Here is a 27,244-nt window from a genome sequence, read left to right as displayed (position 1 = left end):
CTGTTTCAATATGGAGGTTCAACCAACTCGGAGTTAAAACTTGAACTCTGGGTTGATTTGTCCTGAGATGGGAAACTCTGAGTTTTCTGTTTCAGAACAACTGAATTTAGTAGTTTTAGTTTCCAGAGTAGGTTGACACTGAGTTAGGCGCTTGCATGAAAAGCCATGATCAATGGAGCTCTGATAATTACGATTCACCATGGCAACAGCACCCGACAAAAAGACGTCTGCATACTTCAAGTGTCTGCATACTTAAGTTTAATTCTTAATCGCTGTTATAATATCAGAGGTGTAAACTGGCAGAATGGTAAGTTATTGAACTAGTATTAATTTTCATGGCATCCCAATGGCAAAAAAAAAAACAAAGTACAAAAAAAACATACAGTAATTCAATTAGGTAAAGCTTTAAGCATTAAAGGTTCATGGGTGTAGGATACATGACTTTACAAACATTTGACATATTAAATAAATATCATTCAGTGTCTATTTAAATGTGCAGCAGTCTAATACTCTTTTCACATAATTAAATGTTCCCTTAATTAAATTCAACTGGTTACATTTCTTAATTAGGGTAATGAAATTAACATTTGACGACTTCTCAGCCTACAGTAAGAAGGCAGAGGCTTGTAAAATGTGGGGATGAAGAGGCGATTGCCACTATACCAAGTATTTAGAGTCCCCCTGTAGTCAATCATCACCAAAATTACGTATTTAAAAATTTTTCCTTGAAAGAAAATTCTTCATGCCATAAAAAAGCTTGAATGTAACTATACTAGGGCTGTCACGATGTTAGATTTTTCACACCACGGTTATTGTGGCCAAAAGAATTCACAATATCGATATATTGCGATATCTATAGAGACCTTGGGGGTAAAGTTATGTCAGTTAATTTTTACTTTATTTAGTTTTTCTTTTTTACCCAACAAACATAAGGAATACTGATAAACACAAGGCACATGCATTTTTACTTCTTGCCTTCTCAATCTATGGCAAAAAAAATTCCTTTCCACAGACTCGTCAGCTGACCTGAGACTCTGTCTCTGGCTTTGTCTGGCTTCTTTGAAGCTCCCTATGAAATAAAAAGAGAGAAAATACTGTCAAATACAACAGTATGATGAATTAATATTAACGTCATCTACACTGATACTTTAACCCGTTAACTTGCGTAACATTACCCATATTTTAAGCTCTTAAACCTATCGTTGCACCGACACCAATAAATCATGCAGATTTGAAAAAACAAAATCACGTGCAAATACTACATACAAAAATAAGACGAGTAAAGAAAACGAGGTACTTAATAATCACCCTTCAGTGTTTCCCCTAGAAATGTTTCCAGCAGCGGTGCTGTTACGTGCCCAAGGTTGTTACGAAGCCGCGCGTGGTGGGGTCCGGGGGCATGCACTCTGGAAGATTTTTTTTTTTTTAATAACCCCCTTAAACCATGACTTCTGGCAAGTTTTGTGGATAGAAATGGACATTTTGAGAAAAACAAATATGACATAACATCAACTGATTCAAGGCATGATTATTGCAGCACGTACCTTGAACTGCAGACACAAACAGAAACCTTCATTTTATAATTTTAGACAGGATTATTCATGTTTTTCTTTTATGTTCATTTTCAGCTTGGTAGAAATTGTTTAGGGGAAAAATGAAACGGCACAACCCAGAAAAAGATTATTTACAATTTATTGAAATTTTTATCTTAATGGGAAAGGGCACACCCAATCTGTGAGCACTTAATTTTTCTGGGCTTTTTATAGAAGATCTCTAAGGCTCTTTGGTAATTGAATGATATTGTGGGGGTATTTTTTGTTTTTGCAAGAAGTCTTATGCTCATCTAGCCTGCATTTATTTTATCAAAAATACAGAAAAAACAGTAGCCTAATATTGTGAAATATTATTACATGATGTTCTTTTTAACTTTTTATTAATCAAAGAATCTTAAAAAAAAAAAAAGAGCATCACATATCATCATATTAGAATGATTTTTGAAGGACACCAACAAGTTTAGTAGACTCTAAACTTATTAGTTTTGCTAATACTTAACAGTATTAGTGCAATACTGCCACCTGAGAGGTCAACCAGGTACTGGCGCTGGAGTATTTACGTGTCTTGACGATCATATGTTGATCTGATTGGTTACAAGGTAATTTGTGACGTCAGAAACACCAGCGATTGCAAACCGTGTTTTTGACTGTGTGGTAGATTTTTTTTCCCTAAACCTGATTTAGGTTGAACTTAGTGTCCTTGACACCTGAACCTATCGAACACTATCACTTGGTTGTAAGGTCTCTAGTGTTTCTTAACTCGCTCTACACTATCACTTGGTGTGAAGGTCTCTAGTGTTTCTTAACTCGCTCTACACTATCACTTGGTGGGAAGGTCTCTAGTGTTTCTTAACTCGCTCTACACTATCACTTGGTGGGAAGGTCTCTAGTGTTTCTTAACTCGCTCTACACTATCACTTGGTGGGAAGGTCTCTAGTGTTTCTTAACTCGCTCTACACTATCACTTGGTGGGAAGGTCTCTAGTTTTTCTTAACTCGCTCTACACTATCACTTGGTGGTAAGGTCTCTAGTGTTTCTTAACTCGCTCTACACTATCACTTGGTGGGAAGGTCTCTAGTTTTTCTTAACTCGCTCTACACTATCACTTGGTGGGAAGGTCTCTAGTGTTTCTTAACTCGCTCTACACTATCACTTGGTGGGAAGGTCTCTAGTGTTTCTTAACTCGCTCTACACTATCACTTGGTGGGAAGGTCTCTAGTTTTTCTTAACTCGCTCTACACTATCACTTGGTGGGAAGGTCTCTAGTGTTTCTTAACTCGCTCTACACTATCACTTGGTGGGAAGGTCTCTAGTTTTTCTTAACTCGCTCTACACTATCACTTGGTGGGAAGGTCTCTAGTTTTTCTTAACTCGCTCTACACTATCACTTGGTGGGAAGGTCTCTAGTGTTTCTTAACTCGCTCTACACTATCACTTGGTGGTAAGGTCTCTAGTGTTTCTTAACTCGCTCTACACTATCACTTGGTGGGAAGGTTTCTAGTGTTTCTTAACTCGCTCTACACTATCACTTGGTGGGAAGGTCTCTAGTGTTTCTTAACTCGCTCTACACTATCACTTGGTGGTAAGGTCTCTAGTGTTTTTTAACTCGCTCTACACTATCACTTGGTGGTAAGGTCTCTAGTGTTTCGCTAAATAATATTATACTCAGTTGAGTTGCCTCTGAACGCGCAGGTTGACAACAATCTAAACCCCGCCTAAGAGTCTCACAAAGAGTCGAACGACGTCTCGTCCCCTATCGAACACTATCACTTGGTGGTTAGGTCTCTAGTGTTTCGCTAAATAACTTGCTCTCTATCTAACTTACTTGTTGCACAGCAATAATATACAGACAGACTTCAGCAAATGTCCTTTAAATGCCCTAATCATGGCCGGGAGAGTACTCGAGCAGTTCTCAGAGAATCTCTCCCAAGAAGCAGCAAAGCCGGAGGATCTCAGACAAATTCCATTGAGAATCCCACCAGTAAACACGAATACAACCGTTTTTATAGAATAGGGTTATCGCAAAATTACATGATTCATTACATAATTTCCCCACAATTTGATTGGTTCTTGATAGACAAACTCTCCTGTTCCTAGGTAGGAGCAAATTCTGTTTTTGTTGATTACTAATAACAAGGCTTCAAGTTTAGACATCCGTCTAGTTTCATTTCCCATATTTGTTATTTTTACTCTCACACAACCAAAGTTTTCAACTAAAGGGGAAACATACATTTCAACTTCAAAAGCATATGAATGTTGTTCCTGCAAGAAAAACAAATGTTAGTTGATTAATTAAAAAATCGTACTTGGTTACTATCGAAACCTTGTTTCCCTGAGAGTAGTGAACGAGTATAGCACAGCCATACGCCGTGGGGGAAACCCTTTTATGCAATACGCATTGCAGCAGCACAGCGAGCACAGTGAGAGACTGGCTCACTCATTGGGTGTGGTGCGGCAACTGCACATCCAATGGAGAAGGCGCCTTCACCATTGAATGTGCAGTTGCCGCAGCACAGCCAATGAGTGAGCCTATAAAGGGAACCCAAATTCGCCCATATAGCAGGTTTAAATCGACTGAAGCGACAACTTGCCATGTTACTACAGTGCGGCAGGCTACGCAATACTCGTTCCCTTCTCTCAGGGAACCGAGGTTACGATAGTAACCGAGTACGTTCCCTTTCGAGAACTGTCAGTTCGTATTGATTAGCTATACACGGTGGGGACGCAATGTAAAACGCCGCACCATAAGTAACTGGCTGCAACTGAAACCCACGACCCCTGGGCTCACAAAAACAATCCATAATATATATATATATATATATATTTATTTATTTATTTATTTATTTATTAGGGCTGCACAATTTGGGGAAAATGTCATATTGCGATCATTGAGGTCAATATTGTGATTACGATATAATAAATGGTTTCATGAGTCAACTTGCTTGGTTCTAAAGCAAAATGCACAGATTGGTGATAATTCTGAAATGTTTATTTCTCAACTCAAACTAGCAACAACAACTAAATGATTGATAACACCTATAATGATCAATAAGCCACTGATGTCTGGATAAAAATGACCCTCCTTCCCATTTTAAACATTAATTATAGCCGTCCAACATTACAGTGATTCCGTCATTACAATTGAACGCTATCAATTAAAAACAAAAAAATTAGGCTTCAAAAAATATAACGGCTTTTAATTTAAGTGAACTTCAAACAATCCTCACATAAACCCATAATAAATGTCATATTTACCTGTGCCCTTCCTGTCTAACAGGTAGGACATGTACAGAAATTAAATAAAGTTATCAAACAGTCTGTGCTGCATAAATTATTAATTATATATAGACCTTATTAAAGCTTATTAAAGTTCTTTAGTCAAAAGCATTGAGTAATTTTCTCTGTTCCCTTTGTTCTTTGATTAACTTTACTGACAGAGATAATTAGTGGCTACTGTGTACTGTCCCTTTAAGACCAACTGCTGCTGACAGAGACGCGGATCTCACACGCGCCTCACTCTCTCACAACTCTTTACGTCCATCATAAGAATGCTCTTATGTTACGAAGATACTCGACAAAACGACATTTTGGCATAATTGTGTATGTTATTGTTCGTTCAAGCGCGAAAGAGAACTGTATTCTGGAGTGCTGTCTTGTCCGCACGCATGATACTGGCGCGCGTCTTTCTGTGAGTCCACACAAGCAGCGCGCTCTCTTTTGTCTTGTCGCGCATGAATGGTTCAAAATCATTCGTACGAATAAGAGCGGGATCATGTAACACTAGCCAAAGGATGACAAAAATAACAGATGCTGCGTTAATAGCCCTAATTTGTTTATTTCATATAAAATCGCAGCATTTTGTGTCATAATCGCATTGGCTTGACATCGCGTTTGCGATTCGATTAGTCGTGCAGCACTATATATATATGTGTGTGTGTGTATATATATATATATATATATATATATATATATATATATATATATATATACATAGGTCCTTCTCAAAAAATTAGCATATTGTGATAAAGTTCATTATTTTCCATAATGTAATGATAAAAATTAAACTTTCATATATTTTAGATTCATTGCACACCAACTGAAATATTTCAGGTCTTTTATTGTTTTAATACTGATGATTTTGGCATACAGCTCATGAAAACCCAAAATTCCTATCTCAAAAAATTAGCATATCATGAAATGGGTCTCTAAACGAGCTATTAACCTAATCATCTGAATCAACTAATTAACTCTAAACAACTGCAAAAGATTCCTGAGGCTTTTAAAAACTCCCAGCCTGTTTCATTACTCAAAACCGCAATCATGGGTAAGACTGCCGACCTGACTGCTGTCCAGAAGGCCATCATTGACACCCTCAAGCAAGAGGGTAAGACACAGAAAGAAATTTCTGAACAAATAGGCTGTTCCCAGAGTGCTGTATCAAGGCACCTCAGTGGGAAGTCTGTGGGAAGGAAAAAGTGTACAGCGAGAAGAGGTGACCGGACCCTGAGGAAGATTGTGGAGAAGGAGCGTGGAGAAGGAGCGATTCCAGACCTTGGGGGACCTGCGGAAGCAGTGGACTGAGTCTGGAGTAGAAACATCCAGAGCCACCGTGCACAGGCGTGTGCAGGAAATGGGCTACAGGTGCCGCATTCCCCAGGTCAAGCCACTTTTGAACCAGAAACAGCGGCAGAAGCGCCTGACCTGGGCTACAGAGAAGCAGCACTGGACTGTTGCTCAGTGGTCCAAAGTACTTTCTTCGGATGAAAGCAAATTTTGCATGTCATTCGGAAATCAAGGTGCCAGAGTCTGGAGGAAGACTGGGGAGAAGGAAATGCAAAAATGCCTGAAGTCCAGTGTCAAGTACCCACAGTCAGTGATGGTCTGGGGTGCCATGTCAGCTGCTGGTGTTGGTCCACTGTGTTTTATCAAGGGCAGGGTCAATGCAGCTAGCTATCAGGAGATTTTAGAGCACTTCATGCTTCCATCTGCTGAAAAGCTTTATGGAGATGAAGATTTCATTTTTCAACGCGACCTGGCACCTGCTCACAGTGCCAAAACATCTGCTAAATGGTTTACTGACCATGGTATTACTGTGCTCAATTGGCCTGCCAACTCTCCTGACCTGAACCCCATAGGGAATCTGTGGGATATTGTGAAGAGAAAGTTGAGAGACGCAAGACCCAACACTCTGGATGAGCTTAAGGCCGCTATCGAAGCATCCTGGGCCTCCATAACACCTCAGCAGTGCCACAGGCTGATTGCCTCCATGCCACGCCGCATTGAAGCAGTCATTTCTGGAAAAGGATTCCCAACCAAGTATTGAGTGCATAACTGAACACAATTATTTGAAAGTTGACTTTTTTTTAATTAAAAAAAACAATTCTTTTATTGGTCGTATGAAATATGCAAATTTTTTGAGATAGGAATTTTGGGTTTTCATGAGCTGTATGCCAAAATCATCAGTATTAAAACAATAAAAGACCTGAAATATTTCAGTTTGTGCAATGAATCTAAAATATATGAAAGTTTAATTTTTATCATTACATTATGGAAAATAATGAACTTTATCACAATATGCAAATTTTTTGAGAAGGACTTGTATATACTGATAAGACCGGACACCTTCGGGTCTAAATCATATATTTAGTGATGTCACTAGTCTCATACCCCAATATGAATATACTAATAGACCGGACACTCTCGGGTCTGATTACATATATTGATAAAAAACAGCAAAAGCTGGTTTATAATAAGGGATAGTGTGCTTATGAACAGTGACCTGACACATAGATTATACTGAACCCTGTCGAGTCAGAAAAATGGAGCAGGCCTGTCATGAGGGTGGGGGCGCTGGTCTGCCTGTGAGAACAGGACCGGTGATGGTGTCCGAGTCGAAGAAAGCGAGACACGCGGGGTCGTGGTCTGCGTGGGCTCGCTTATTTCCATGCTCTCGGGCTGCCACTGGCTGCGACGCTTCTTCGTCCTAGGCCGAAGCAGTGCGGGAATGGGAGAGCGGGAGGCGCGGTGTCGCCATCTTTGGTGAGAGCTAGCCACGTCCGCAGCATTGAAACAGGCATGCCCTCGCAGAGAGTGCAGATTCCGCATGGGAAGGGCCCAGGCAAGACACGCACTCCAAATGCCCGTGGCGCATGTTGAACGAGGCATTTGAAACGATGCTCGTTCAGATCCTCCGACTGTAAGAAAAAAAAGTAATAACAAAGGATATGATGTTGATCGCCGGATGGCCACTGGAGAACGGAGGAGACAGGAGAGAGCTGCTTCCAGTTGAGTGAAGGCGCAGTCCGCTGTGTGAAGGCTCGTTCTGCAAGAAAAGGCTTGTTTCCATGGTGATAGCTTCAAATTTTTCACAGAGCCAAAAGTTGTCGCTGAAGTAGAGAAAATCTACTATAATGGTTGAATTTGGGTTCCCTTTATAGGCGCCCTCGCCATTGGATGTGCAGTTGCCGCAGCACAGCCAAGGAATGAGCCAGTCTCTCACTGTGCTCGCTGTCCAGCTGCAATGCGTTGTACATAAAAGCATCAATAATCTGAGGAAAAGAATTTCACCCACTGCGTATAGCTACACAATACGAAGTGAATGTTCTCGAAAGGGAACCATCACAACTGTCTTTGGTTCACTGCAGTTTTAATGAGAAAATACTGAATTTGCACATGTTTTTTCTTAAAACATATTAAAGACACCACAGAGACATTTTATTTAACAGCTGTGGTGGTGATTACGACATATATCTCTACCCTTCCATCTGGCATCCTTCCATTCCATACAGTAATTAGTTTCTTTTTCGGAAACTAATTTAAGTGCATTTTTCCTGTTTTGTCATTTATCTGCCAATGGGGTAAGAAAAATAATCTTGTTTCCGTTTGCAGTAAGATTATTTTTCTTACCCCCACTGGCAAATAATTTGACTTGTTTTAAGTAAAATGCACTTGATTTTCCACCCACAGGAAACAAGACAAAATTTCTTATCACTTTTCTTATATAGAAAATGAAAATACCGGTATTTAAAATAAGACAAAAACGTAGTAAGAAAAACACGTTGTTAAAAGGGGGATGAGACCAAATGAAACTGGGTTGACCAAAGAAAACCTGCTCCCGACCAGGTTAGGTTCACAGGGTAAGTTACAGTGGTAACAAGTAATCACTCTTTCAGAAACAGGCTTGACTTACCTTGCTTTTTGTTTATAATGCGTAAACATTGTTTCCATTCCATTCCAAGCGCGCTAACCAGACAGGATTTAAAATGTGTCGACTGGAGACCCAAGTTTGGATTGAAGACAACGTACAAAGCACTATGATCTCTCACCATTCCCGATTTCTAACACGCCCTCACAGCGTTCGGCTTGGTCTAGCGCCTATTTATTCACCCATAGACCCAAGGCACTCAAATAAATCCAGACAGAAGTGATTGAGAGTGGACAAAAGAGTTTAAATTAAATTAGTTTAGATTAAAATATCAGGTGTAAACGGGAATGTGTCTGCCTCGTCTAATTGTGATCCGATCCACAAAAACGCGTCTTAATACCAGGTGTAAATTGGTCTGCTGGTTAGTCCAGTTATCCAATCACATCCTCTGTTGAGACAAAGTCATGGGAGTTAATGCATCAAGGAATTTAATCTGTAATGGTTTTCCTTCATAGTTTATATGCTTGTCTTATTGGATACAAAAAATATCCACCTCAGTTGAGCGGATGAGTTTTTTCCCAAAATGGGTGGATGGAAACCATAGGTATAGTGAACATTGAACACTAAACTGAACACATTCTTCTATGAACAGGTTTCGGTGGAATAACATGGCACCACAAGCAAAGCTCTGGCTGAAGAACTGCACTATGGGACTGTTGTCAAATGTGAGCATCTTGGAATTGTCTATTTAATTATCTTAGTACATGCTTTGTGAATATTTCTCATTTATTTATATTGCTTGATGTCCTGTTTTAGGGTACACATCCAATTCTGCAAGAAGAATGTCATGTTAAGGATGCGCTCTCACGCATAGTAGTTGAGATGATCAAGAGAGAGTGGCCGCATCACTGGCCTGACATGCTGAATGAGATGGAGGCCCTGGCTGCTATGGGGGTATCAAGAGTTTTAGCCTGATGTTGTAGGACAGGTCTGCTTCATCCTGCTCCTGAAGTTATGCCTTCCTGTCAGAGTTTAGTTCCAAAAAATACCAAGTAGCTGTTCACATCCAAAACCCAGAATTGGACTCCGGTACAGAAAAAAAGAAGAATGGATGTCTACACTCCCAGTAGGTTTATTAAAAAACACAGTCTGTTTTTTGTCCTGCTTTCTAATGCTGCGTTCACACCAGACGCGAATAGAGCGTCAAATTGGTGCCTGCCGCGTCTAGTTATCCGCTTGAAAACTTTGAATCCATTCGCGCTTCAAGACCGAAATTGACGTAAAAAACAAAAGTTTGAAGTGAAATTTACATGCGTCACGCGCAAAATCCGTTGGCGGCCACCTTTTTACAAGACAGCTAATGTTGATTGAGCATTAATCGAGAGAGTCACCACTCTGTTTGCTCTGGAGAGCAGAACAGCGGCGTAGGTATTATCGTCACCATATTTGGGTCCACCAGACCCTTCAGAGGCGAACCCAGTTTGGCGAGTTTCACCATTTGCTCCAGGAACTGGATGTCGGCCGCTTTCAGCGGTACTTCCGCCTGTCCCTCGCCCACTTTGATGACCTGTTGTCCCGAAACGGAGCGAGGATCACCCTCGCCCTCACCCACCTAATCTTTAATTTATTTTTGTTTTGATGATAAATGGAACCAGCCTAGGCTACTACAAAGACGCAAATTCGCATCAAACGCTTGAATGCCCAAAAAGCACTAAATAAAATTGCGTGTAACGCGCCAGACGCTCAATTCGCCCCATTCGTGCGAACGAGGCGAATTCGCATCTAGGACACCGCGCTTTACGCCTCATTCGCGCCGCAGGAATTTTTTACTCGCATAGCGCGTCTTTGCATTGACTTAACATTGAAATCACTCGCGGTGTGAACGCACCATAATATACCTAATCTCCGAATGTTTTTTTCATCGTCTCCGGGCTCATTCATATGTACATGGCTTGAGCTTGATTCGTCCATTAGATCGAAAGATCTGCAAAATTCTATACATTTGCCCGCCCATAGACCCTCCCCTCAAAGAAATCAGGACAGAAATGGTTGAAAAAGACGTATTAAAACACCAGGTGTAAAAAGGAATGTGTCTCCCTTGTCTACTTGTAATCTGATCGACCAAAACGCATCTTAATACCAGGTATAAACAAGGCCATAGTGTTTCAGTCTTGCGGTCCCACTGGACTGGATCCACGATTAAGGATGTGGAAATTATGGGTTTTGGGGTGGAGTTCTGGATGTCTGCAACATGTTGACGAAGAGAGAGGGTCTGCTTTGATGTTATTAGTGCCTGGGCGATAAGTGATAGTGTAGTCAAAATGAGTAAAAAAATAATGCCCACCTAGCCTGTCCCTGTCTGGGGTTTAATCTCTTGGCTGACCGCAGGTATGCCAAATTTCGGTAATCAGTCAGTATGAGAAATGGATGTTTGGCCCACTCTAGCCAATGTCGCCACTCCTCAAATGCTGTCTTCATGGCCAACAGTTCTCGGTTGCCAACATTATAATTTCGTTCAGCAGGGTCGAGTTTACAAGAATAGAATGCACATGGGTAAAGTTTGGAAGGTGTACCTTGACGCTGAGATAGAATGGCTCCGATTCCTGTGTTCGAGGCGTCCACTTCCACCACCAAAATGTAGGTTAGGATCCAGGTGATGCAATATAGGTGCAGAGGTAAAACGTCCTTTGAGATTGTTGAAGGACTGGATTGCTGCAGTTCACCAGCATAGAGTGTGGTGTTTGCCTTTTAACATGCATGTAATCGGAGCAGCAGTGGAGTTAAAATTCCTGATGAATCTTCTGTTGAAGTTGGCGAACCTCAGAAATCGTTGTAATTCCTTCACAGTGGTGTGTTGTGGCCAATTAAGTACTGCTTGTATTTTACTGTCGTCCATGGCTACCCCTTATGCACTGATGATGTAACGTAAGAAGGAAATAGTTGTCTGATGAAATTCACACTTCTCTGCCTTTGCATACAACTAATGTTCAATCAAATGATTCAGGACTGTTCTGACATGTTGAATGTGTTCCTCCATAGTGTTTGAATAAATCAAGATGTCATCCATGGATGCAATTAACCATTGATTCAAAATGTCCCTGAACACATCATTGATAAACGACTGGAATACTGCTGATGAACGACAGGAATACTGCTGGACTCTTTGGACAACCCGAAAGGCATTAACCCGGTACCAGGGTCTGAAACTAACACCCGCCAAGCGCCAAATGCGGGTATATTTTCCGTTTGGCGAGTAAATCTCAAAAGGCTATCTGCCACACTGGCGGGTGAATGTTCCAGACATCCAAAGTCTTGCAGAAGTTCCGGGAGTCTCCCGCATATTGATAGCGGCTCCCTGATGCCCGCAAATTAGTTCAAATCTCCAGGAATCTAGAGCGAGCGAGAAAGAGCGCGCTCATACTGTGCTCCAAACCGTGTAGCGCACGCACTGCAGAGAGGGAGAGACCCTTGTGTGTGTGCCTCAAGAAGCGTGTGTGAGCCTTCTTCACACCAAAAATAGACCAACACTAAATATATATTTTTAACTTAAATAATTAACAAATTAAGATGACAAAAAGAAAACACTGAATCAGTTTGAAGCTTTGAAAAAACGGCTTTTTTTTCATCAGACTACGTTTTTTCGTCAAATAAAAATAGCAGGCCTACCTCAATCCACAGCTTGTCTAGTTTTTACTTAAAGTAACATGTCTACATGATGTGGGGTGAGTCTGGTTCTCCGATGGCACAGATGTCCCGGGAATACAGAGATAACGTCTTGCTAGAGTGGCCAACTTCGGAAAGCGCCTTTCATTTGCTTGTGGATGTTTGCTTCGCAAGTGATATTGCATTGTACTTGCACTAGGCCTACTGCTATTTTAATACCGCGTAGCATATTTTGCAAGTAACTTCGTCGCCCTTTCTGTCGAAATGGTCCCACACAGTAGCTACTTCTTTTCGCTTGCTTCATTGTGCTTGCTCAGCGAAATATGTCTTTAGGCGCATGTGGTTGCGTTTTTTTTAACCATGCAGCAAACAAACAAAAAAGCTAAGTGTGTGTGTGTGTGTGTGTGTGTGTGTGTGTGTGTATATATATATATATATATATATATATATATATATATATATATATATATATATATATATATATATATATAATTTTTTTTTTACTTTTAATCTGTTTAACTGATAGTATTAATCGGTAAAAATGTTTACTTTCGGTAAAGTATCTGATAGTTTTACAAAACCTTCAAATGTACTGTTATGAGCACTAGTTACATGCTCACATCTTCCATGTCTTACTATTTGTTGCTCTGATTTGACTTTTATGTACTCTTATTCATTCAACATAATACTTATCTCAATTAAATGTACTGAAATGAATGTATATTTGACACAAAAAGGCTGTTTATTATTTTGGCCGGTAAAAAATATGCTTGGCTGGTGGATTTTTTCATCTACCAGTCCCCGTGGCAGGTGAGCCAAAAAGTTAATTTCGGACCCTGCCCGGTACTCGTAGTGCCCAATACTGGTTGAAAAGGCGGTCTTCCATTTGTCGCCGTCATGGATGCGGATCAGATAGGAATTTCGAAGGTCGAGTTATGTGAATTATTTGGCCATTCTGAGTTGTTCTAATGCTGCTGGGGACTAGTGGTAGTGGATATTGAAGTAAATTGTGGTTATATCATTAAGACCACGATAATCAAAACAAGCCAATCCTTCTTCACAAAGAAAAACCTAGCCGAGGCTAGTGATGTGGATGGTCAAATAGAACCCTTAGCCAGTTCCTCATCAATGTATTCCTTCATGGCTTTGGCTTCTGGTTCAGACAGGGGAAAATGTCTTCCTCTAGGGGGCGAAATTCGAGAAATGCAGGTAGAAATGCGATGGCACAGTCACTGGGACGATAAGGAGGTAGTTGTGTGGCCGTGGTCTTGCTAAAGGCCTCAGTGACATCAGAATTTTCATTGGGTAGTTTGGGTGTAGATGTGGTGTCTGTATGAATGGTGGTGCTTCTCACAGGTAATGGTGTTATGGGTCTCAAACAGCTGAAATGACAAGAGGTGTAAACGCATTATTTGTTTCTCCCAATAGGAGATCAAAGGGTTGTGTTTCAGAAGCCAGGGGAGGCCGAGGATGATGGGGTTGTATGGAAAATGAATGAGATGGAGCTTCGTTGTTTCAGTGTGTAGAATTCCAATATGCAGCATGACATCAGTGGTGGTGATTGCACATGTCCGGATCCCAGTGGGCGTCCGTCTAGCATTGCCATGGACATGGAATTAGAGGCATCTCCATACTGTTGAGCTAGTTCCTCATCAATAAAGTTGCCTGCTGCGCCATAATCTTTTTAGTCTTAAATTTGAGTCGTTATTGTGATTGGTATTTCAATACAAGAGAGACTTGAAAAGATGGACGTACTCACCCCCAGGCTAGATTGTTGTGTAGGTCGAGTGGGACAGTTGGCTCTTAGATGACTGGCTTGACCAAAGTACAGGCAGAAATGTTCTCTAATATGTCGTTCATGTTCTTCGGTATTTGCATAGATTCAAATTCCTCTGTAGTGACGCTGGGTTGGTGCAATAAAGCAAAGTTTCGGTTGGGACGTCAAGTGCGAATAAAATTGCCAATTCGAATAGCTAAGTCAATTAATTGATCCAGCATTCTCCCCTCATCAGGGCATGCCAGCTCTGATTGCACCTCTATATTTAGTCCATTGCGGAACAGGAGTTTTAGCGTATCATCAACCCACACAGTCTGTGCACCTAGAGTGCGAAATGCATACTCAGCCGCTGTATTCCTCCCTTGTTTGACATGAGAAGTGGATCCCCAGCACTCTTACCTATTTTGGGGAATTCAAAAATGTTCCTCAACCACTGAATGAAATTATTTAAAGTGGTGGGACCTAGACACTGGTGGGACCTGACAGCTGTGGCCCAATCTAGCACCTCCTCAGGTAACAATGAGCATACTAGGGAAATCGTACTTTCGTCATTGGGGTATAATGTGGATTGTTGTGCCACGAACATGGAACACTGCATCAGAAATCCTTTACATTTTGCTGGTGTACCGTCAAACTTCTCAGGAAATGTCAAATGCGGGTTGATGGTTAGAGGGGCAGGAGATATAGAACGGGTTATCTGACTCGGTGATAACGTTGACGGTGCAGGATCTGAGGTTGTCAATCAATTCAATTCAAATTTATTTGTATAGCGCTTTTCACAATACACATTGTCTCAAAGCAGCTTTACAGAAAGTGCATTTCGGAAATGTACATAGAAAAATACAGTCAGTTAATCATGTATTAATTTATGGCATAACATATCGCCGGCTTTGAGTCGTCTCTTCACAGGCGTCGAGTCGTCTCTTCACAGGCGTTGGGGCATCTGAAGTCTCTGTGAGAGGCTGGATACAAACTGGAGCTGACGAACGCTATTTATCTCGGGACTAGCATCCCGAGATAACAGCAGAAAGGCAGATGGGAAATAATTTGCATAGCTGATGTTCATAATGTTAATGCATTCAAACTGATTCAGCAGTAGTATTAAAGGTTAAGCATTAAGTGAATGGTTGGTTAAAGAGATGCGTCTTTAATCTAGTTTTAAACTGGGACAGCGAGTCTCAGTCTCGAACAATATCAGGAAGGCTATTCCAGAGTTTAGGAGCTAAATGTGAGAATCGTAGACTGCAGTGTCTTTACCATCTCCTCTGTTAATGTGGTGAGTTGCGCTAGTTGTTGTTGATGGTACAGCAAGTAGGTTGGCTTGTGCAGAAACTTCATTGAACAATTGCATGAAAACCGCTGGATGTTTAGCTGGCAAAGTCTTCTGTAGCACAGACTCAGACGTGTTTGGGTTGAGATCCACATGTGGTTTATTATACAGATGAGATGGCAGAAAACAAACCGTCGAATCACCAGCAAAAACAGCAGAACGGGCAGAGCAGTTTACGTAGTCATACAGGCAGTAGGTCGGGGCAGACAGCAATCAAAGACAAAGCAATCCACAGACAGGCAGGGTCAATAGGCAGGCAGCAGGGATCAAACAGTGACATCAGTGGGTTAGTTAGAATGTTTTGAAGCATCGGAAATACATTTTGGTCCAAAAATAACAAAAACTACGACTTTATTCAGCATTGTATTCTCTTCCGGTTCTGTTGTGGATCCGCGTTCAGTGACGCTGCTGACGTAAGACGAGCTGACGTGTGTCTGGTGCGCACGAGCTTCGTTTACAGTCTGAGGGAGACGCACGCTGGAAACAAAACAATCTTCACAAACATGTCTAAGGATTTCCACAAAGAGGAAGACTTGCATTTTTTTGCCCAGCCATATTTATTTGAACCCGAATACACGGACGCACCAGATACACGTCAGCAGCGTCTTACGTCAGCAGCGTCACTGCGGACTCGTGAACGCGGATCCCCAACAGAACCGGAAGACAATACAATGCTGAATAAAGTCGTAGTTTTTGTTATTTTTGGACCAAAATGTATTTCCGATGCTTCAAAACATTCTAACTAACCCACTGATGTCATATGGACTACTTTGATGATGTCTTTATTTCCTTTCTGGACAAGGACAGTATACCGTTCATACATTTTCAATGGAGGGACAGAAAGCTCTCGGACTAAATCTAAAATATCTTAAACTGTGTTCTGAAGATGAACGGAGGTCTTACGGGCTTGGAGCGACATGAGGGTGAGTCATTAATGACATCATTTTCATTTTTAGGTGAAATAAACCTTTAAGTTCATTTATACAACCCCATTTAAACATAGCTTAAGATGACCAAGTGCTATGAAAGAACTTTAAAATGAAATTCAAAAGTAAAACACGCACAAATATATTTGTCAACAATAACCGATATGGGACAAAGCACAGAATATATACATGACAACAGATTGAAAAATTAATGGGACAAAAAAGGCAAGTGAATAGAAACGTGTCTTTAGTCTTGCAAACTATACCACCACTGCTTTACTACTGTTATTAACGGACTAACGCTAACTTGTCATGCTTGTCAAGCTGGATAACGAGTAAACCCCAGCACCAGAAGAGCTTCTGGAGGGACGTTACATGCTTCACGTTCAAAACGGAACAAGAGTTTCTTCTCTCTAGAACAAGGATTCTGTGGTGACTTACCCTGCTGTTGAAATCCCTTCCTCCTCATCAAGGACTCCAACATGTTTACGTTTTAGGTGCTGAATCATCACCGTGGTGCTCCCGTGCCATGCCATGTCGCTTTTGCATATCTTGCAATTAACATTTGATTTATTTAGTGTGAAATGCTCCCCAACCTTGGATGATTTAGGTCGCACTGATTTATCTGCCTCATTCATGTGTTTCAGAACAACACATGGTCGTCTCTCCGATGGTCTTTCTTCTACCTCCGCTTTTTGTATTTTTTATTTTTGCTCTGCTCTGTGCTCAACTCAACTTTTTTTTTATTCTCAAACATTTCTGCGACTTATTGAGTGGCGTAATAGTCGCGCAACACAACGAATCGATAATGAAATTTGTTGCCAACTCTTTTAATAATCGAATTTTATCGATTCGTTGTTGCAGCCCTAGTTATTTTACATTTGATTACAGTTTTTGTACCTGAACACTGAATATCTTAAAACACTGTTTATTTCAATCAAATCATTGTTCAGTTTTATCTATTTGTTGTGATTGCTAATTTTTTATTTATTTTTTTAATTACTGGGTGTTGTCTTTAATAATGTTTGAAATGTATGTTAGTTTGGCTAGTTGTTTTTCTATGGTATTTTTAAACCACAGGCAAGTGTTCTTTAGCCTGTTGATTTTTAGTCAGAATTGTGAGATGACGCAATTACTTCTGACACAAATTCTTCATATAATTTGTCAAATTTGACACACCTGGTTGGAACTAAACTCAACAGGAATCTTCAGGAGTCAGTGTAAGAACATTCTGTTGATCTGCTACTTGATAAGCATTTTGCGTTCAGATTTAGTGTGTGTGTGTGTGTGTATATATATATATATATATATATATATATACATACAGTATCTCACAAAAGTGAGTACAGCCTTCACATTTCAGCAACCATTTTAGTATATCTTCTCAAGGGACAATACTATAGAAATGAAACTTGAATATATTTTAGAGTAGTCAATGTGCTGCTTGTATAGCAGTATAGATTTACTGTCCTCTGAAAATAACTCAATATACAGCCATTATTGTCAAAATAGCTGGTAACAAAAGTGAGTACACCCTAAGTGATAATAGCTGTACGTCGTTTAAGCATGCAAAGCCATCATGTTCATGTTTTTGTCTGCTTGACAGGACCATACAAATGTGGTCATCTTGTTTTAGAGCAGTTAAAATCTGGTGCTTTGAGTACAATTCTCTCATACTGATGTTCAACATGGCACCTCATGGCAAAGAACTCTCTAAGGATTTGAGAATTCCAATTGTTGCTCTCCACAAAGATGACGTAGGCTATGAGAAGATTGGTAACACCCTGAAACGGAGTTACAGTACATGCCAGGGTCATACAGAGGTTTTCCAAGACGGGTTCCTCTTGGAACAGGCCTCGCAAGGGTCAATCAAAGAAGTTGAGTCCTTGCGCTGTGCATCAGGTGCAGAAGCTGGCTTCAAAAAACAGACGCATGATCGTGCCAGCATTGCTTTAGAGGTTGCAGAAGAGGAAGATCACCTTGTCAGTGCTCAGACCATACGCCACACACTGCAACAAGCATGGCCGTCGTCCCAGAAGGAAGCCTCTTCTGAAGCTGGCTCACAAGAAAGCCCGCAAACAATTTGCTGAAGACAACCTGTCTAAGAGCATGAATTGCGGTCTTGAAATTCATGAATTGATGTCCTGTGGTCTGATGAGACTAAACTTGTTTGGCTCAGATGGTCTCCAGCATGTGTGGTGACGCCCTGGTGAGGAGTACCAAGAAAATTGTGTCTTGCCTACAGTCAGGCAAGGTGGTGGTAGTAGTGCTGGGCGGTATACCGGTTCATACCGAAAACCGGTGTATATTTTTGTTATGATATTAATTTTTAATATACCGCCATACCGATGTATTTAATTACACAACGTTCGGAACGAACGTTACGCTGAGCGACACTGTTTCAGACGGACCCTTTACAATGTTGCACTTCTAAGCAGCGACTGCACGGCGAAGGTAAACAGCAGTCAAAGAGTATAGAAGAACAAGAGGCGAAACTCTGATGCTTTTTGCTGATGCGTAACAGCCACTAGGTGGGGCTTTGGTAGCGCGGCCGCCATTTTGGGGTGAAGATTCCAACTGGAGTCACTGGACAACAGCACAGATAACAGTTAATCCATTCATTAAATACACATTTGAGGTACTTTTTTCTTGCTTTATTGAGTATTTCCATTTTATGCAACTTTACACATTTACTACTATTATAAGTTACCAATTCCACCAGGCCTGAAATATATTTTGTACGTTTTAATCCCCTGGATCATGCTACAATCATGATGATCTAGAACATGATGCATGGCTGTGTCCGTTATCCTATAATTACCACTTTTGGACAGTGGCTGTGTTTTTTTGTTTACATAGTCTTGCTTTAACTGTCATTAATATAAGATAGTACTGAACGAACAAACAAAAAAAAAACAGTTTACTGTAAAGCTATTCTATTGCTGTTATATATTGTTCAACATTCCCAATTATCTGATATAGCATGTCCTTTACTTAATTTTATATGTTGGTATTAATTCAGTGTTTGTAATGCTGATACTAAAGGTTTTGTGGAAAAAAGTAGAAGACTTATCTATAGTCTGTGAAATAAACTGTAAAAAGGGATTTGATGATTACTAGTCTAGTGATTGTATGTTATTCTGTGTTGGCATCATTAAGTTAGGATTTGATCTTTAATGTAGGCTACTTTAAAAAATAATAATTACAAAGCAGCTGATATTGCTAAAGCGACAGCAAGAGGTAGTGGGTAGTGATGGGAAGTGCGGCTGATGGCAACACTAGTGGACTGCCGAGTCGCTTTCACCCCAAAATGGCGGAAGCGTAGCGCTGCTGCTGGGCGCTTTTGTTGCATTGGAACGTTCTATTGAGTTTCGCCTCTTGGTACTTCTATACTCTTTGCCGCAGTGCTCTGGTGTTACGTAACAGAGAAGATGGATCCTGCAGAACTATGGGGTTATTTTCCTGTCAAATGTCGAGAGCGCATTATTGTAGCGCGAAAGTACATTAAAGGGTTGGTTCACCCAAAAATGAAGATTCTGTCAGTTTTTACTCACCCTCATGTTGTTCCAACCACGTAAGACCTTCGTTCATCTTCGGAACACGAATGAAGATATTTTTGATGAAATCTGAGAGCTGGATCACTCCTCCATAGGCTTCTTCAGGGATTGAAACTTTCCAGCCCCGAAAAGTCATTAAAGACATCATTAAAATAGTCCAAGTGACTACAGTGGCTCAATCTTAAGTTTATCAAACGACGAGAATACTTTTTGTGCGCAAAAAAACACAAAAATAACAACTTTATTTCAACTATTAATTTCCTTCTCTTTGGGCCTCGAGTCAGTTCACTAGTGATATAGCGTAGGCTTCTGTTGTAGTACGTCACAACAGCCTACGTGTGACGTAGCTCTACGCAATCACACTAAGTTAACTGACTAGAGGCCAACAGTGAAGGAAATGAATAGTTGAAATAAAGTAGCTATTTTTGTTTGTTTTTGAGCACAAAAAGTATTCTCGTCGCTTGATAAACTTGTCACTTGGACTATTTTAACGATGTCTTTAATAACTTTTCGGTGCTGGCAAGTTTCAATCCCTGAAGAAGCCTATGGAGAAGTGATCCAGCTCTCAGATTTAATCAAAAATATCTTAATTCGTGTTCCGAAGATGAACGAAGGTCTCACGGGTTAGAACAACATGAGGGAGAGTAAATACTGACAGAATTTTAATTTTTGGGTGAACTATCCCTTTAATATAATGCGCGAGCGCGAATCTCTTTGCTCGCTCTGAATATAATGTGCCGCGCTCTCAGATACAAGCTGCTCTTGTTAGAATAACGTTAGGTCTATTTTCTCTGGGCTCGCTCAGAGAATCCTGCACAAAAACGTGTTCAGTGCAATCGTGAAACTCTCCTCTTCCCCAGCTAACAATTGAGGTTTTAATAACGTTCCCATTAAGTTATAAAAACATTATTTCTGAATGTTCTAGGAACATTCAAAACGTCCAGTTTTTTAGATGTTGTATTTACGTTATTTCTTGGTTATAAGAACTTTATTCAAAACGTTATTAGAACGTTCAATTCTCCCGTTATATAAACGTTGTATTAACGTTCTTGCTTGGTAATAAGAACATCATTCAAACGTCATTAGAACGTTCAATTCTCCCGTTATATAAACGTTGTATTAACGTTATTTCCTGGTTATAAGAACGTTATTGGAACATTAGAAATAACAATTTTAGGTTATACTGGGCGCTATTCTATTCTTTAATATTTAATAATGAGAGTAAAATAGACCATCCTAAGTCAATTTACTGCAGTAATTCCTCTCTCAACCAGTAGAAAATGCTTTGAACACCTGATTATGCATGAAAAAAACCCCGTCATAATCTATAAACCAGAAAACCAGCATAATTTAAAAAAAAAAAGTAATATAAATTTTTAGTCAAACCGTCCAGCACTAGGTGGTAGCATAATGGTCTGGGGCTGCATGAGTGCTGCTGGTACTGGGGAGCTGCACTTCATTGAGGGAAACATGGATTCCAACATGAACTGCAACATTCTGAAGCAGAACATGATGCACTCCCTTCAGAAACTGGGCTGAACGGCATGATAACGACCCCAAACACACCGCTAAGATGACGACTGCCTTGCTGAGGAAGGTGATGTATGTCTCCAAACCTAAACCTATTGAGCATCTGTGGGCGTCCTCGAGTGGAAGAGGGTACGAGCAACAACCTGTGCAGCTCTGGTGAACTCCATGCTTAGGAGGATTAGGGCAGTGCTAGATAACAATGGTGCTCACACAAAATAATGAGACTTTGGACACAGTTTTGACATGTTCACATAGGGTGTACTCACTTTTGTTGCCAGCTATTTTGACAATAATGACTATGTTGAGTTATTTTCAGAGGACAGTAAATCTATACTGCTATATAAGCAGCACATTGACTACTCTAAAATATATCCAAATTTCATTTCTATAGTATTGTCCCTTGAGAAGATATACTAAAATGGTTGCTGAAATGTGAGGGGTGTACTCTCTTTTGTAAGATACTGTATATATAAAAACTACAGGCTCATTGTTATGATATGGCTTATTAATATACACATGCGATTAGTCGACTAATCGCTTAAAAATGGCTACTATAAAAATCTTTATTCTAGGTCAGCCCTAGTAAATAATGACATGTAAAATAATCATTGTCGATTTGATTATTAATTATCTAATTCTCTTTAGGATGCTCAGATGGAACTCGTAATGCTTGTCCTGCTGCGGTTAGCTGAGGACGTGATCACATTTCAGACATTACCCCCTGAAAGACGGCTAGATATCCAGCACAACCTTATGGAGAATATGGACCGCATCTTCACCTTCCTGCGTGGCGTTTTAATTCTGCAGCTTCATATGAATGAGTACAACAAGTTGGTGAGTTCTTCAGACATTCATGATCATAAGCAAAACATTTTTTAAATGATTTGTGTGCTTTTTCTACAGTCTGGTGCATGCAACAGAATATTTTCACGTTCATGTGATTTGAATAGATTTATTCATGTTGTTTTCTAGAATTGTGCTGCTGGTCAGGAATTGAAGGTGAGACGGATTATTTATATTTATTTATCAGGTATAATATTTTCTAAGAGGTTAGTGCTGTTTTCAAAAAAAGGGGCCAAAAAAGGTTAATTTACAAATATACAGTGTGAAACATAACTTTGAATTTCTTAGATTAATTAATTACCCAGAGTAACAAATAAACAGTGAAACATAGATAAACATATCCCAGGATTTTGTTAACCCATGATTTAGACTGACCAACGCTTAAATGAAAGTGCTAGAACCCAGAGACCAATGTAAATTCCAGACACAACTAACTTTGATAGGCAGCATTTATACTGTCAAGTAATTGTCCTTTTTTTCTTTTTCATTTTTACTGATATCTGGCACAGATCGTACTTTGTTGCATGCATGCAAATAGCTAAAACACGTTATTGAGAATGGATTTGTTAGCATCTGAGTAAATTTAAAATGAAGTCTGTTGAAAATCTGAGATCTGGCCAACTTTCCTACATCTAACAGGGTTTGTGCAGAGTTTGGAAATTGCTTGATTTTATATTGGTTATTTATAACCGATATTAGAACCGTTAGGTTTGAAATGTTCTTGAATGTCATCATTGAAAGTACTTGTTTTTTCTTTAAGAACGTCCACTATGAAAATATTGAAAATAAATACATACATGACTTTTATTTATTTACATTTTATAGTGTTATAACCCTGATCTGTACTTATAATGTTAATAGTATTTTTACATAGAAAAGCTCTCATAATGTATAAATAAAAGGCCATTTCTACTCTGGATTTACCTTACCTAGCCAAGTATAATGTGCATGCTGAACATTCAGTTTTCAGAATGTTTGTGTGCCGGGAAGAATATGTGTCACATATGTACCTAGTCACCATCCTCTTCACTACATTTCCCATCACCCTCCTTGGCTCACACCTGCACTTCATTCCCAATCACTCAAACCTCCACCTCATCATCACCCTCATCACTACCACTACAAAAGCACACTCCTCGCCACAGTTCTCTGCCCAAACTTGTGTATGTCAAGTGGACTATTCGCCCTGTCTCCAGTGTCTTCCTTCCCTCTGTGTCTCCACCAAGAGCTTTGTTTGGACTTCCTCACCTGCTCACTCATCACTGCACGATTGTTAAAAAAACTCACTCTTCACCACCCATTTTCCTCTCCTGTGTCTACTTGTCGTGACAGAAAGTCGGACCAATACTGATAAGATGGATCCTGCTGTGCTTCTACTATGCATGGACCAAGACCAGCATTCTCTCGAGGCCCACACCGCGGCGTTACTCGACCTGGCATGCCTTACCGCCTTCCCCCACTGATCATTGAGTGTCTCTTTCCATACTAGCCTCAACGCGGAGACGAAGGCACACTTGCCCGGTGTGGGACCTTGAGGGAACCTTTGAGGCTTTTGTGAAATGGGTGTTGGCCAGCTGTGAGTCCCCGTTTACCATCGGCCTTTCAAACGATGGTGAACCCGTGTCCATTCCAGAGCCTCGTCCCAAGTTGGCCGCCGCCATGACAGAGCCCTCCGCCAAGATGGCCGCCACCGTCGCGCTTAAGCCCTCGTCCAAGATGGCCATCGCTGCCGCGCCTGAATCTCCAGCCACCGCCCTCTTCCAGAGTCCAGAGGCGACTCCAGTCACCGCCCTCTTCCAGAGTCCAGAGGCGACTCCAGTCACCGCCCTCTTCCAGAGTCCAGAGGCGACTCCAGTCACCGCCCTCTTCCAGAGGCGACTCCAGTCACCGCCCTCTTCCAGAGGCGACTCCAGTCACCGCCCTCTTCCAGAGGCGACTCCAGTCACCGCCCTCTTCCAGAGGCGACTCCAGTCACCGCCCTCTTCCAGAGGCGACTCCAGTCACCGCCCTCTTCCAGAGGCGACTCCAGTCACCGCCCTCTTCCAGAGGCGACTCCAGTCACCGCCCTCTTCCAGAGGCCACTCCAGTCACCGCCCTCTTCCAGAGGCGACTCCAGTCACCGCCCTCTTCCAGAGGCCACTCCAGTCACCGCCCTCTTCCAGAGGCCACTCCAGTCACCGCCCTCTTCCAGAGGCCACTCCAGTCACCGCCCTCTTCCAGAGGCCACTCCAGTCACCGCCCTCTTCCAGAGGCCACTCCAGTCACCGCCCTCTTCCAGAGGCCACTCCAGTCACCGCCCTCTTCCAGAGGCCACTCCAGTCACCGCCCTCTTCCAGAGTCGACTCCAGTCACCGCCCTCTTCCAGAGGCCACTCCAGTCACCGCCCTCTTCCAGAGGCCACTCCAGTCACCGCCCTCTTCCAGAGGCCACTCCAGTCACCGCCCTCTTCCAGAGGCCACTCCAGTCACCGCCCTCTTCCAGAGGCGACTCCAGTCACCGCCCTCTTCCAGAGGCCACTCCAGTCACCGCCCTCTTCCAGAGGCCACTCCAGTCACCGCCCTCTTCCAGAGGCCACTCCAGTCACCGCCCTCTTCCAGAGGCCACTCCAGTCACCGCCCTCTTCCAGAGGCCACTCCAGTCACCGCCCTCTTCCAGAGGCCACTCCAGTCACCGCCCTCTTCCAGAGGCCACTCCAGTCACCGCCCTCTTCCAGAGGCCACTCCAGTCACCGCCCTCTTCCAGAGGCCACTCCAGTCACCGCCCTCTTCCAGAGGCCACTCCAGTCACCGCCCTCTTCCAGAGGCCACTCCAGTCACCGCCCTCTTCCAGAGGCCACTCCAGTCACCGCCCTCTTCCAGAGGCCACTCCAGTCACCGCCCTCTTCCAGAGGCCACTCCAGTCACCGCCCTCTTCCAGAGGCCACTCCAGTCACCGCCCTCTTCCAGAGGCCACTCCAGTCACCGCCCTCTTCCAGAGGCCACTCCAGTCACCGCCCTCTTCCAGAGGCCACTCCAGTCACCGCCCTCTTCCAGAGGCCACTCCAGTCACCGCCCTCTTCCAGAGGCCACTCCAGTCACCGCCCTCTTCCAGAGTCCACTCCAGTCACCGCCCTCTTCCAGAGTCCACTCCAGTCACCGCCCTCTTCCAGAGTCCACTCCAGTCACCGCCCTCTTCCAGAGTCCACTCCAGTCACCGCCCTCTTCCAGAGTCCACTCCAGTCACCGCCCTCTTCCAGAGTCCACTCCAGTCACCGCCCTCTTCCAGAGTCCACTCCAGTCACCGCCCTCTTCCAGAGTCCACTCCAGTCACCGCCCTCTTCCAGAGTCCACTCCAGTCACCGCCCTCTTCCAGAGTCCACTCCAGTCACCGCCCTCTTCCAGAGTCCACTCCAGTCACCGCCCTCTTCCAGAGTCCACTCCAGTCACCGCCCTCTTCCAGAGTCCACTCCAGTCACCGCCCTCTTCCAGAGTCCACTCCAGTCACCGCCCTCTTCCAGAGTCCACTCCAGTCACCGCCCTCTTCCAGAGTCCACTCCAGTCACCGCCCTCTTCCAGAGTCCGCTCCAGTCACCGCCCTCTTCCAGAGTCCGCTCCAGTCACCGCCCTCTTCCAGAGTCCAGAGGCGGCTCCCGTCACCGCCCTCTTCCAGAGTCCAGAGGCGGCTCCCGTCACCGCCGTCTTCCAGAGGCCGCTCCAGTCACCGCCCTCTTCCAGAGTCCAGAGGCGGCTCCCGTCACCGCCGTCTTCCAGAGGCCGCTCCCGTCACCGCCGTCTTCCAGAGGCCGCTCCCGTCACCGCCCTCTTCCAGAGGCCGCTCCCGTCACCGCCCTCTTCCAGAGGCCGCTCCCGTCACCGCCCTCTTCCAGAGGCCGCTCCCGTCACCGCCCTCTTCCAGAGGCCGCTCCCGTCACCGCCCTCTTCCATATGGGGGGGCCATATACCCTCACTGCTGGCTCTGAAAAGGTTACCTGAGCTGCCGGCTCTGCCCTGGTCACCTGAACCAGCACCGCCATGGAGGCTTCCTGCTCCAAATAGGCCATGTCCTCGTCAGCCTCCAGGGCTCCACTATTCCCCGTCTCCAGCGATCTCCTTGTCTTCAGCGTCTTCCTTCCCTCTGTGTCTCCAACAAGATCTTCGTTTGGACTCTCCATCACCTGCTCACCTCATCACTGAACTATTGTTAAATAAACTCACTATTCACCACCCATCTTTCTCTCATCTGTATATTTGCTGTAACAATATGTGTGAATAATTTTTTTGTTTAATTTTTTATTTCCTTCAATTTGGCGTTGATTATCTCTGCTGAGGGACCAGAGAGGAGCCTGTTATTTTCACAGATAGAAGTCCTCTTTGGTAGCATTCTGCTGTAAAAATTAATTTGAGATTCTGTTGGTTACAGAGTTAGGCTTCGTAGAATTTTCTTTTCATGCATTTTGAGAATGAACAGATGTAAGATAAGCATAGCAAATGATAAAAATGAACAGTATTGTACAGTTATTGTTTATGATTGATATGTTCTCACATTCTTGGGTTACAAGAATAATGTATTTAACGACAATGTATTTGAGCTTTCATGTAGCTCAGTAGAGCGTTGACGCTTGCAACACCAAGGTCATGGGTTCAATTGCCAGGGAAGATAAGAATGTAAAATGTTTACCTTGAAATGCAATGTAAGTCGCTTTGGATAAAAGTGGAGGAACTTGGCTTTTATCTGTTTTTCAATATTACCTGTCAGTCATTTTGAATTGTTCTTGTTCATCAGATATGCACCAAATTTCGCTCTGATGATCTTTAGACCATAATTGCTAAAAGCTAACTTTTCTATATATATTCAAATATAATATTCGATCCGTTCTCGGGTAATGCTTAAACCCATTTGATGGAAGGATGCCACAAAGAATCTTACATTTTTAAATGCTTTC

At 42.4% G+C, this 27,244-nt stretch overlaps 1 protein-coding gene across 2 annotated transcripts in view; it reads left to right on the top strand.

Moving 5' to 3' along the window:
- Positions 1-27,244, top strand: part of LOC143754769 (exportin-5-like) — a 91,522-nt gene that overhangs the window by 8,775 nt on the left and 55,503 nt on the right. Inside the window, exons 3-6 of one of the 2 annotated variants that reach the window (XM_077247062.1) lie at positions 9,350-9,422; positions 9,514-9,651; positions 22,126-22,314; positions 22,453-22,479. In XM_077247062.1, coding sequence (XP_077103177.1) covers positions 9,350-9,422; positions 9,514-9,651; positions 22,126-22,314; positions 22,453-22,479 — 427 coding nt within the window. The remainder of the gene's footprint in view (positions 1-9,349; positions 9,423-9,513; positions 9,652-22,125; positions 22,315-22,452; positions 22,480-27,244) is intronic. The other variant, XM_077247063.1, reaches the window with a different exon arrangement.

Source organism: Siphateles boraxobius, unplaced genomic scaffold (assembly GCF_051911475.1).
Source record: "Siphateles boraxobius isolate OS27281-9 unplaced genomic scaffold, OSU_SipBor_1 104, whole genome shotgun sequence".
NCBI classification, from domain to species: domain Eukaryota; kingdom Metazoa; phylum Chordata; class Actinopteri; order Cypriniformes; family Leuciscidae; genus Siphateles; species Siphateles boraxobius.
The sequence above is the reverse complement of the archived record's forward strand: the minus strand, read 5'-3'. Positions and strand labels throughout refer to the sequence as shown.